The 12,342-nt window shown below is 46.1% G+C and overlaps 1 protein-coding gene across 1 annotated transcript; it reads left to right on the top strand.

Annotated features, from left to right (window-relative positions):
- Positions 1-8,592: 8,592 nt before the first annotated feature.
- On the top strand, positions 8,593-9,208 carry LOC116648479 (cytoplasmic dynein 2 light intermediate chain 1-like). Its single transcript, XM_032430470.1, has one exon. The coding sequence runs from the start codon at positions 8,675-8,677 to the stop codon at positions 9,206-9,208; it is 534 nt and encodes a 177-aa protein (XP_032286361.1). The 5' UTR covers positions 8,593-8,674.
- Positions 9,209-12,342: the final 3,134 nt, after the last annotated feature.

The raw sequence follows: 12,342 nt of genomic DNA, 5'->3' as shown, positions 1-12,342 counted from the left end.
CTTAAAGAAGTCACCTTCTCTTTCTCCTTATTTGTTTCCCATGTGCACAGAGGCATGCTCCACATCCGCTTGGCTCCCTTCCGTATCTCCAGCACCTAGAAAATCGCCTGGCACGCCATCAGTGCCCTATAATTATTTGTCAATATCTTTGTTGAGTGAACCGATGAAATGAATAACAGCAGCAGATTTACAAAATAAAAATATTTTTGCTGAATAGAGAATACCTTACAAATTGTTGATGGGGGGGTCCAAGATTGGAATTATTGTCTTACTCTTAGTTGTCTTAGTCTGCTGGGGCGGCCATAGCAAAATACCATCAGCAGGGTGGCTTGGACAACAGACATTTATTTCTCCCAGTTCCGTTGGATGCAAGTTCAAGATCCAGGTGTGGGCAGGGCTGGTTTCTCCTGACGCCTTTCTTCTTGGTGTATAGACAGCTCTCTCCTCCCCACGTCCTCACAGCGTCTTCCCTCTGTGTCTGTATCCTGATGTCCTCTTCTTAGAAGGACGCCAGTCATAATGGAGCAGAGCCCACCCTAGTGACCCCATTTTACCTTAACTACCTTTTTAGAGGCCCTTTGTCCAAATACAGTCCCATCGAGGGTTAGGGCTCCAAAATATGAATTTTGAGGGGGGATACAATGCATTCTGTAGCACCAGGTAACCCCAAGGATAAGGAATAATAAATACCATGGAATCCCAGAAGATATTCGGAAACTGAATTGTAACTATTAAACCCCAAATGCACATTCATAGCCAAAATTCTTTCTAATCCAGGTTATATGCTCTGTAATTAGAATAGAGATACAATTTTCTCACCGTGATAAAACGTTTATAAGAGTGAAACTGTATCATTCTAGCTTTATTTTCTCATTGCTCAATGTTTGCATCCTTCAATGGTTAGGATATTTTGAAATTCAGAAAATGTCCCCAGAATAAATGAGGCCATGAAGTGAACACAAGAAGAGCTACCAGCACCAAGTTAAAATATTTAGAAGTTAAGGAAAGCATTAGAAATGATGAAAAATGATCCTTCTCCTTTCTGCCAGTTGGTGTAATTTGCCCAAAGTCAGTGAACATCATACGATCTATTAAAATCCATGGGTCAATTCTATTACTTACACTCCATCACCCGAGATGACGTCTCTCCTGTTTAAAACACTTTTGTTTTTCCCTTGGCTTCTGGGCCACAGTGCCCTCCCCTTGTTCCTCTCATTTCTCTCTCGTCGATCTGTGCGCCTGGCAGACCACCTCCTCCACACCCCGCTTCAATGCCAGAAACGCACGACTGCCTCTCGGCACTCCATCTGAAGCTGTGGCTGTCCCTGGAGGCCCAGGGTCACACGCCCAGCCACTCACGCACCCCTGACCTCGTGTCTCCAATAGGCATCCTCAAGACCAGGACAAGCCACCGGCCCTTGAGGCCTAAACCATCAGCTTCGTACGTGCTCCTCCCGGCGAGCAAGGTCTTCAAACAAGTGTCTCGTCCTCTGCCTCTCATGGGGACCTGGGCGATTGTCCCTGCTCGGTCCCCTGGCTCTGCCGGCCCTGCCCCCACTCAGACTACCGGGTCCTGAGGTCTCCTGATGAGTGAAGAGAGGGCTGGACAGACCCCTTGTCCTGGAGCTGAGAACAGTTTCCTGTGCCCGAAACACACCTGTCCCCTACGTGCAGGGTCCGTGTCTTCTGAACCACGCAGGGGACACAGACATGCCATGCCTGGCCTCTTCACATGCTTCTGCTGACGGTGACCTCTGAGTGGTCACACACTTCCCTTGCGTCCTTAACCTCCTGGTGGCCCCATTTCCCCTAGGGGTTGCTGTTCTCTCCTTCCGAAGGTTGGCGTGGGGACCCGGGGAGCTGGGCTTCCGTGCACACTGGTTGTGCGATTCCTTTTAGTTTAGGGTTATTAATTTATTTAGACCAGTTCCTCCAGAGGTTCTGCCTCCAGCCCCTTGTACCGCTGGACAGCAGAAGTCCCAAGGGCAGCTAGTTGGTCACCCTCGTCTCTGGAGTCCCGCGTTCTCCCTTCATACGCCCCGCACCCAACCAATCATAAGCCATCGTCTTCCACCCACGTTTAAAACCCCTCACAATGACCAAGGAGAGGCGATGGTCTCGGCACAGGGAGCAGACCCGTGCTGTCTGGATGTTTCTGTACTGACATGACTACGACCCCTTTGGAGCACGTTTCCCAGAATCGAGGTGCACGCTGCGCCACAGCGGGATTCTATCTCCCTGTTTTTCCAGAGAGGCATCTGGGGTAGAAGTCCATCCGGAAAGGTCACCTTTATTCTCCTGCTTTAACTTCTCCCTCGAGGTTTCTGGGATCAGCAGCTGTGGTTCCGGCCAGCACAAAAGCTCCAGGGGCAAAGTCTCCGAACGAGGTCCCCCCCGTGACCCTGCAGCCACAGGGCCTCCTCCTCCTTCGTGTGTTTAGGGATTTCTGCCTGCAAGCCTTTCTGCCAGGCAGCAGAGCTCACGTTCACATAGAGTTTTAGCGAACGGAGAACTCGAGCCTCCTGGTAAATGTGTCTTGGGTCGGGGATGCTTAGCGAAGAAAAGAACCCTTGATTGGAAGGAGGCAGGGAGGGGAGATTTTTCTACAAAGTCTCGGGAGACCATCCACCCACCCTCCACTCCCCGGGGCGCCCTGCAGGGGACTTCAGACCTGGGTCAGGTGACAGTGTGGGGCTGGTGGCCGTGGCCTGGGGGCGGTGTCCCCAGTTCCCGCGGGGCCAGCTAGGCGTGCAGACCAGGCCTGTGAGGAGCTGTGACTTGCCAGGGGAATGGGACAGTGGGGGTGGGTGGCTCTGGGGGCCAGGCTGGCTTGTCAGCTGGAGGAACTTGGGTCCTCTCCGCAAAGCAAGGAAAACATTTGTAGCAAACGCGCATTTATTGTTGGTCAGTTCAAGTTGTTTACATTTAAAAAAACTCTTCCCCGCCATCCTGAGCCTTGTGCCGTTCCATCCCAGGAGAATGAACTCGGACTCTACTCTCCAAGAACGTTCCAGAAGGTGAACCGGGCTGGGTGCACACACCTGATGGCCGGCTCCTGGCCCCACAGGCAGGGCCGTGGTCCTCACAGCTGGCCGCTGTTCTCACCACGGTAACCCCGGGGGCACGCAGAGGGAACGCGGCAGGGCAGCTTCCAAACTCTGTTCCAGCTCCTTGCCCAGTGGGGTGGGCGGTCCTGACGGACGCTGATGCTGTTCCTGTGACCCCGAAACCTGGAAGTCAGAGGGATGAGGGCTCAGAGCTTCCCCCTCTGGTCCAGGCACCCAGTTCTACACACGGAACAGGCTTCCTCACCCGGGGGCCCCTTCATTCTGCAGTGAGCTTTCTGGGCGCCGCACTGGGTCTGGGCTCAAGCCAAGGGTCCAAGGTTGGAAACTCCCCGGGTGATCAGCCAGTTTGAACAGACTGACTTGCGCTTGCAGAGGTGGTCACACAGAAGGAGAAACTGTGGCTCGGGGAACCTCTGAGCCTGAATGATGAATGGGCTTCGCCAGACCCCAGGGAGGCCCACGGTGTCAAGGGAATGAAGTGTCAACCGGTTTGCCCCTCGCCACCACCCGGTGGCATCTCCAGGCCCTGGGATGGATGAGGGACCTCCATCCCCGTGACTGCTTCTGAGGTCCCCATTAGGTACGGCAGCTCGGCTGGGTCCCGGCTCATCCTGTGAGCAACTTCCTGTGCTGGGCACCGTGGCCATTTCAACCAGGTGTCGTGGAAGTGCCACCCGGGAGGGACACTTACTCTTAAGGCTTCTACCTGAGCGTCACTGCTGCTGTGCCTAGAGGCCTTCACTCCTCTAGGGCTATGGAACCTTCAAGGTTCCAAGGCCAGTCAGTCAGAAAGCAGAGCGAAGGGGACATCTCCCTGCCTTCACGGGTCACACCCTCCTTTCAGGTTCTGAGAGCAATGCCCCAGTGTCTGGGAGAACTTACGGAAGTAACCACAGCTCCTTGAGCCTACACTCGCCATTCCTGTCCTTGGGATCCCACCATGAGCCTCGTTGGGGAGGGGGTCCTGCGGTGGTTGGACCTACATAGTAACTCACCTGCAGGACCTCAAGCACGGCTGTCATTTCTTCTGTGTTACTGAGTAAAGGGGAGGAGAGGACCACCGAGCCACAAACCTCTCCAGCGGCCACTTCCCTATTCTCACTCTTCCCTATTCTCCCTATTGACTATTCTCACTCTTCCCTATTCTCCCTATTGACTATTCTCACTATTCCCTATTCTCACTCTTCCCTATTCTCACTATTCCCTACTCTCACTCTTCCCTATTCTCACTCTTCCCTACTCTCACTATTCCCTATTCTCACTATTCCCCATTCTCACTATTGACTATTCTAATTATTCCCTATTCCCTATTCTCACTATTCCCTATTCTGACTATTCACTCTTCTGTTGATTCTTTGGAGCAACCATCCTTAAGAATTTCCCTTACTTACCATCCTTCTTTGTTTTTATTATGTTCAATTAACCAACATACAGTAAATCATTAGTTTTTGCTGTAGTGTTCAACGATTCACTAGTTGCATATAACACCCCGTGCACATCACCATCCCAGCCTCCCTAGAGCCCCCGGTGTCTAAGCTGGCTGCTTCCCACTGGAATTGTCCCCTTGAGGTCAACAGGAGACCCCTGGTGACTGTCCACGGTCATCCTTAAGTCCTCCTAGATCTCCCCCTGGGGCGTATTTGTCATGCTGATCACTGCCTTATTCTTTCTTTCTTTTTTATAATTGTAAAAACAATGAACGTCGGATCAAGCCCATTAACAAACGTTTAAGTGTACAACACTGGGTTGTGTGGCCGATCTCCAGGGTTTACTCATCTGGCATCAGTGAAACTTTATACCCACCGAGCAACCCCGCCCCTTCCCCTCCCCCAACGCCGTCAACTCCCATTCTACTCCGTCTCCACGAGTTTGGCTATTTCAGATTCCACACGGAACCCGCAGTCTCACCTCCGGGTATTTATCCAAAAGAATTGAAATGAGGATCTCAGAGAGATAACGGCATACACATGTTCACAGCATCACGATTCACAACAGCCAAGAGGCGGGACCAGCCCAGTGTCCGCCGATGGATGAATGGATAAGGAAGAGTTGTTTGTTTGTTTGTTTTAAGATTTTATTTATTTATTTGAGAGAGAGAGGAGAGAGCACGGGCAGGGGGAGCGACAGAGGCAGAGGGAGAAGCCGGGACTGAGCAGGGAGCCCGATGTGGGGCTCGACCCCAGGACCCTGGGATCATGATCTGAGCTGAAGGCAGACGCTCAACCGACTGAGCCACCCAGGAGCCCAGGAAGAGTTGGTTTATTCATACAATGGACTATTATCCAACACGTCACTTGTTGTCAATGGTGTTTCTCTTCAAGAATTTTTTTTAAATTTTAACTTCTTATTTTAATTATTATTTTATTAGTCTTTTATTGCCTCTGCGTTTCGAGTCCCATTAAGAAATCTTCCCCTACACCAAGAGGAATTCATGGATGTTTTCTCCTCACGCTTGTGTGCTTTCAATTTGTGCATTAGGATTCCCGAGCCATGTGGATTGTGTCTTCTTTTTTTTTTTAAAGATTTTATTTATTTATTTGAGAGAGGGAAAGAGAGAGAGAGAAAGAGATTGAGAGAACGAGTGGGGGGAGGGGCAGAGGGAGAAGCAGGCTCCCCGTTGAGCAGGGAGCCCGATGGGGGACTCGATCCCAGGACCCTGGGATCATGACCTGAGCCGAAGGCAGATGCTTAACTGACCGAGCCCCCCAAGCACCCGATTTTGTCTTCTGTATGGTGTGAGACATTTAATTTTTTTTTTTCTGATGGCTACTCAGCTGTCCCAGCACCAATAAAGAGTTCACATTTACCCCTATGATTGAGATGCTACCTTTGTCATATACAACATTTCTACATGCAGTTGAGTTTAATTCTGTTTATTTTATTTCACTGGTCTACTTGTTTATTCAATAATACTTCACCGTTTTAGTTACTGAGATTTCATGGGATCTGTTGATATCCGTGAGGGCTGGTTCCCCTTGGGGTTTTCCCTTTTCAGTGTTTTCCTGCTTATTCTTGAATGTTGGTTTCATGAATTTTGATATCAGCATTAAAATATTTTACTAAGATTCCAATTAATTTACAAATTATTTTAGGGAGAATGACATCTTTATAATGCTGGCTCAACCTATCTAATTAAAAAGGGTGCCTTTTCAATGATATATTGTATGGTGACCAACGTAACATAATAAAATTTTAAAAAAAATATATAAAAAAATAAAAAAATAATAAAGAGGGTGCCTTTTATATGTTCAAGTATACTTTTGTGTTTTTCAGTAGTTTGCAAAGTTTTTAAACATTTTCTTTTTATAGGTTTTGCACTTTTCTTGCTGACTTTATTCTGAAGTATTTCTGCCTCTTTCCTGCTATTTTAAATGGCATTTTCTCCATCATTATATGTTCTTAACTTGTATTGCTTGTGTTTGTGAAGGCTCTTGGTTTCACTTGTTGATTGCATTGAGTAGTGACAGGGAGAGTGAATTTTCTTGCCTTGTTCTTGATATTACTGGAAATTCCTCTAAATTTTCCCCACCAAATAAACTGGTTTTTCAGCTTCAGTATGCATATTCTGTCATGTTAAGGATGTATCCCTCATTTCTTATTCTTCTATTCTTGCGAGGTTTTTTTTTTTTTAATCATGAGTAGAGGTTGAATTTTGACAAGGTTGTTCTCAACACCTACTGAGATAATTACATACTTTTCCTAGAGTGATTAATATATTGTATGATATATAAGGATTCCCCAGTATAGAATCAATATTGCACATTCTACTTGGTTGTGGCATATTATTTTCTGAATGTGGTGTTGGATTCTGCTCTCTCAGGTTTTGCGGAGACATGGTGCCTGGATATTCGGGGGTGATACTTGTCTGCAGTTTTGCTCCTTTGCAGGGTCCTTCTCTGGTTAGGTCAGTGTTATACTTCTTCACAGAAGGATTTAGGAGCTTGTCTTTTCTTTTCTTCCAGTGCTCTGGGATTATTTATAGAGCATCACAACCGCCTGGTCCTGGAAGTTTTGCTAGAATTCCCTTCAGAAGCCATTTGGACCTGTGCTATTTTGGAGACGGTTCCTTAATACATTTCTCTGTTTATAACTCCAAAGGGTCCATTTTGGTTTATAAATCTAATGGGGCCATTTTGGTAATTTACAATTCTCTAGTAAATTTCCATTTGGTTGGGATTTTCACGCTTACTTGTATAAAGATTTGCAAAACAGCCTCATTTTTAAAGAAAATTCTGCTCTTTCAAAGGTTATTTTCCACATATCATTTCTTATTTAAGTCTGATTTCTCCCTTCCCTCTTAATTAAGTTGGCTTTTGGTTTGTCTGTTTTGTTAATTTAAAAACATGATTTAATTTATTAATGTTTTTTTTTTAAACTCTCCTTCTAATTAGTTTCTGCCTTTTTGCTTTTGTTATTTCCTCCTTGAGCCTTGTTTTTTTTGTTTGTTTACTTTGTTACCTCTTCTTCTTCTTCTTCTCGTTTTTTTTGGATGTGGGATTTTAATTCATTTATTTTTATACTTTCCTTTCTGTTGATAAAAGTGTTTATCATTTCCTCTGACCGCTGCTCTATATTCATACCACATATTCCAATATGTAGTATTTTCATTTTTATCATTTTTATAGTTTGTATTTCCCCTTTCACGCAGGGTGATTTAATGGGGGTTTCTTAATTTTCAGATGGAAGGATCAGTATGTCTGGCTTTTGTTAGTAAATCCTAGCTTCATCATTTTGTGATCTCAGGATGTGTTTGTAAAGTTTCTCCTTTTTGAAAGTTGGTATTTTCTCTGTCAACTAATAATGGCCAGTTTTGGCCAGTTTTTGTGAATGCGTGCTGCAAAGGAGCGTGTGTTCTCCAGCATCGAGCCTCGGGGCTGCGTGTCGACCCACGAGGTCACTCCCTGACTATGCGTCTAGGTTTCTCCCTTACAGAAACTGTGAGATAACAAACTGGTGTTATTTTAAGGCAGGAAGTTTGTGTAGTTTGTCATAAATAGAGAAGCACCTGGACGCGAGGGGCTAGAATTGTGTGAGTCCTTCTGGAAATGCACTGTGGACAGAGGGTGGAAGGATTTTGAGAAACATCTTGCAGAAAGCCGAGGATGTGTGGGGCGGGCTCTTGGCAGAATCTGGACTTTGAGGACACGTAGGTGATGGCTCAGAAGGAGGTGAGGCTCGTGTGATCAGAAACTAGGGAAGGGGGTCCTTGTTATGTGCTGGCAGAGACCTTGACAGCATCGCATCCTGAAGTGATGTGTGCAGAACGACTTGCAAGCAGTGGGCTTGGTTGAGCAGCTAAGGAGATTTGCGAGAGCAGAATGTGGAAGGTGCGTCCTGGTTTCTTCTTCCTGCCGACAGTGAGATGAAAGAGGGAGTGAGGCATCGAAGGACGAACTTGTTGGAAGGAGCCAGAACCGGGTGATTCTGGAAGTTCTCAGCCTCTCCAGAGGTCAAAGGATCCTAACTGTGAGAACTAACTGCTGGAAACTTGCATCAGGAAAAGTCTGAGCACCCGCACAATCCGGCAGGTCTCGGAGCTTGCTGGCGTCCTGATTTTAAGCTGGCCCCAAACGTTGAGCCCATGACGCTGGGGCTGTCGAGCCACGATGCCCAGTGAAACTCTCTGGGAAATCACAAAAGCCAAAGTGGAAATACGTGGGAGTAGTGGAAGTGAAGGTGATGGACTTGAAATTGGAGAAAAATCTGTTTTCTTCATTGGAAGTAAAAATGGGAGAAAGACTACTATTATTCTAAGGGGTCTTGACAGGGATGAGCCACCAAAACCAACCTCAGCTTTGGAACATACGTGCGGAAGAAGAGCAGAAGGGCGTGATATACCAAAAGATACCGCTCACTTTTGGGAACTAGGTGGAGGAACCGCTTTATTGGACTTAATCAGCATACCAATCACGAGTGGTACCTTACAGACATTTTCTATTGTTCTTGTTTGGGATCTTTCCAAACCTAATGACCTTTGGCCCACCATGGAAATTCTGTTGCAAGCCACAAAAAGCCACATAGATAAAATGATAATGAAACTGGGGAAGACAAATTCTAAAGGAGAGTCTGAAATGAGACAGAAGATATGGAGTAATATGCAGAAGGACCATCCAGTGAGTTGCTGTTGGGATTATTCCTAGAATCCTTAGCCCCATACATAAAGATAACATCACAAACAATTTCCTTAGATTTTTATGCATGATTTGAAATTCGTTTGACGTAGATGAACTTGTTCACTGGAGAATTATAGCAATTTAATAAAACCTCAGTGAGAGCAAAACAAGGAAAAAAAAAAAAGAAAAGCCTGAGCATGTGATCGGCCACACCCGCAAAGGTCTCTTGAAAGAGACACAAAGGTCTCTTGAAAGAGATGAAGTGTGTGTTCCTCTCAGGAGGCTTAAGGACCTGAGCAGGTGCCAGAGATGGAGTTGGAATTATCTTGGAAAGATCTGTGGATGTGGCTCTTGTCTAATGGGGTATAATCCATGGAAAACCCACAAAGATCTTTAGAAAATTGTTTCATCACAAACACAGCCAACTTGGACTCTAAGGACAGAGAAGGGACAGGAGGACAGGAGGCTACTGGAATCCTACATTCTACTAGCAGGAAGCAGACTGGTGAAACCACTCAGTGGTAAGATTGTGCTGCCTAGAAGCAATGATGGCTTGGCAGGTGGGACGCAGAGCCCAGAGAGCTGAGAGCCAGGGAGAAGCCTACCCCAGAGCCCCTGTGTTCCCAGCTGGATTTCAGAACGACCATGGGCCAGTGAGCTCCTTTTTACCATCCTCCTCCTTGAACCAGGACGTCCCCAGCAATTGTTTTCTGCCTGTGGGGCACTGGGGACACATGGCTCTAAGTTCTAGTCCACAGATGGAAAACAGCTGTGGCTTAGGAGCTACACATAATGGGCTGCACCCAGGAGCCTCACTGGGTCTGGATTTAGGTGGTAATCCATGGTGACACTTTGGACTTCGGGCTCGAGAGCTGATGAGGTCTGATCGGATGATGAGACTCTGGTCTCCGAGCTGAGCTGTAATGAGACTCCGCTAACCCTTGCTCAGACCACTGACCTCCAGAAATTTAATCCTGTAAATTTGCAGGAGTTGGTTACGCACAGCATAAAACTAACGTAGACGTAGTTTTTCACTGCTTCATGGTTGTGTGTCAGGGCGGGTGTGGGGGGCATGAGACTGGGGAACATACCTTAGTTGATCTGTGTGAACTTTTAGTTTTCAATATTCTGCATGGTTTTCCACGCACCTTACTTTCCTTTGGTTCTTTTTCACGATTATTTCGTATCTTGCTTCAGTATCTGGTAAAACTAGTACATTGTGTATATTATGACTTTTCAATCAATCTACCCAAATCCCGGTGCTCTAACAAGTTTTGGGGTGGTTGTTTTGGTGGTGGGGGTGGGTAGTTGCCAGTGGGAACATCTTATTAAAATCTGGTTTAGAGGTCTGATAAGTCTGAACATGGTAGCTGTGATTATTTCTGAGGGATGGATGTTTAGTTTGGTACTTACTGTTTTTTTTTGTTGTTGTTGTTATTTGTATTTTAAGGTTTGTCTTCATTGAGCATGCTTTACCTCTGCCGTAATAGCAACTGTCGTAATGATAACACCAGTTATTCTGGGCTACTATCATATCACATATGAAGAAGAATACTTTACATGCGGGATTTTATTTATTCTGTGCAGCAATATTCTTAGGTGAGCACTGTCATCCTCTTTTGAGGCTTAGTCAGCTTAGATACAAGTTAAAAATATGATACAATATGTCACGAATCAAGATGGAATTTTGTTGGGAATTATATAAAACTTCATTGGGAAGGGGTCTTTTCTCCTTCTCCTTATGAGTATCTTCATTGTCTGGTGAATATGTATTAAGAACTTACTCTCAATTTGGACCAGGCAGGGTGCAAAGCACTTCGCATACGTGATTGCATTGGCCACATGTGATATTGTGATTTATAATAAGAAACATATAATTTAAAATATGTAAAAATACTGGTCTTGGTCCCCATTCTTGGCACAGAGCTCCTCAAACCCTTGGAATTTCCTAAGTGGTGAGAGCATGAAGGTGTCTGTTGTTATGTTAATGGAGTGATGCTTGGAAAGCATCTAAGGATGGGGACTGGTTGCCAGGTAAACTGACCAGATTTAGAGGTTGGAACTTTTTGTCTCCTCTGCTGACCTCAGTCCCGGGAAGGGGGAATCAATCACCAATGGTCAATGATTTAGTCGGTTATGCCCGTGTAATGAAATCCCCATAAAAACCCAAAAGGACAGGGTTCAGAGAGATTCCGGGTCAGTGAGCACGTGGAGATGTGGGGAGAGGAGACTGGTGTGCTCTGATGGGGCATGGAAGCTTCCCCAGAACTTGCCCTATGCTTCTCTCCCATCTGGCTGCTCCTGAGTTCTATCCTTTCATAATAAACTGGTGATCTAGGGAAGAAAGTGAGTTCTGTGAGCTGCTCTAGCAAATTAACCAAACCCAAGGAGGGGTCTTTGGAATCTCGGATCTACAGAAGCCCAGGTGATCACCTGCACTTGACATTGACGTCTGAAGTCGGGGAGAGGCAGTCTTATCGGATGGAGCCCTTAACCTGTGGGGTCTGATGCTAAATCCAGGCAGGTGATGTCGGAATAGAGAACATCTGCAGGATACCCAGCTGGTGTCCGAGAATTGGTGGTGGTGTGGAAAACCATCACACACTGGGATGGGTGACCAGACCTTTTACCATACCAAATCAATGCCTTTAACGCTACTTTAAGAGTTAAAAAAATACAGAACTATTAGGTGGGGAATCTATGTTTTGAGGACCAATGTCTAGGTATTTCCAAGCATATTTTTAATCATCACAAAATCCTGTGTTTATGGTTCTTCTTGTCAGTATCACCTCTTCTTGTCCATGTGATTCATTACATGTGATTTGTTCAAGGTTGCGCAGCCAGTAGATTGGCAAGGTTGGATGTGAACCCAGGTCACTGACTGCAGGTGTTCCTTTCCCTCCGCCAGTTATGAATATAAGTGCTCTCATTGGAAGAAGAAGATTATGCAAACCGATATCTGCAGCTGTTTTATATGAAGTGGGAAGCCCTACCGATCCTTGAAGGTACCTCATTTCTTGTCTTATGACTTACGGATATTCCGTTGGGTTGACTGTGTCCATGGTAGGCGATTTATCAGCTTGATGGGCCTCTTGGGTCTGGGAAGACCAAATTATATTCAGCTTTGGATTAGAGCAGTGTTTGATTAGGCCGAGTTTAGC

This window comes from Phoca vitulina, unplaced genomic scaffold (assembly GCF_004348235.1).
Source record: "Phoca vitulina isolate PV1807 unplaced genomic scaffold, GSC_HSeal_1.0 scaffold44, whole genome shotgun sequence".
NCBI classification, from domain to species: Eukaryota; Metazoa; Chordata; class Mammalia; order Carnivora; family Phocidae; genus Phoca; species Phoca vitulina.
Note: the sequence above shows the minus strand (reverse complement) of the source record. Positions and strands in the feature narration are given on the sequence as shown.

Coding starts and splice junctions, on each gene's coding strand:
- LOC116648479 (XM_032430470.1), top strand. CDS start 8,675: ATGCCCAGTGAAACTCTCTGGGAAATCACAAAAGCCAAAGTGGAAATA.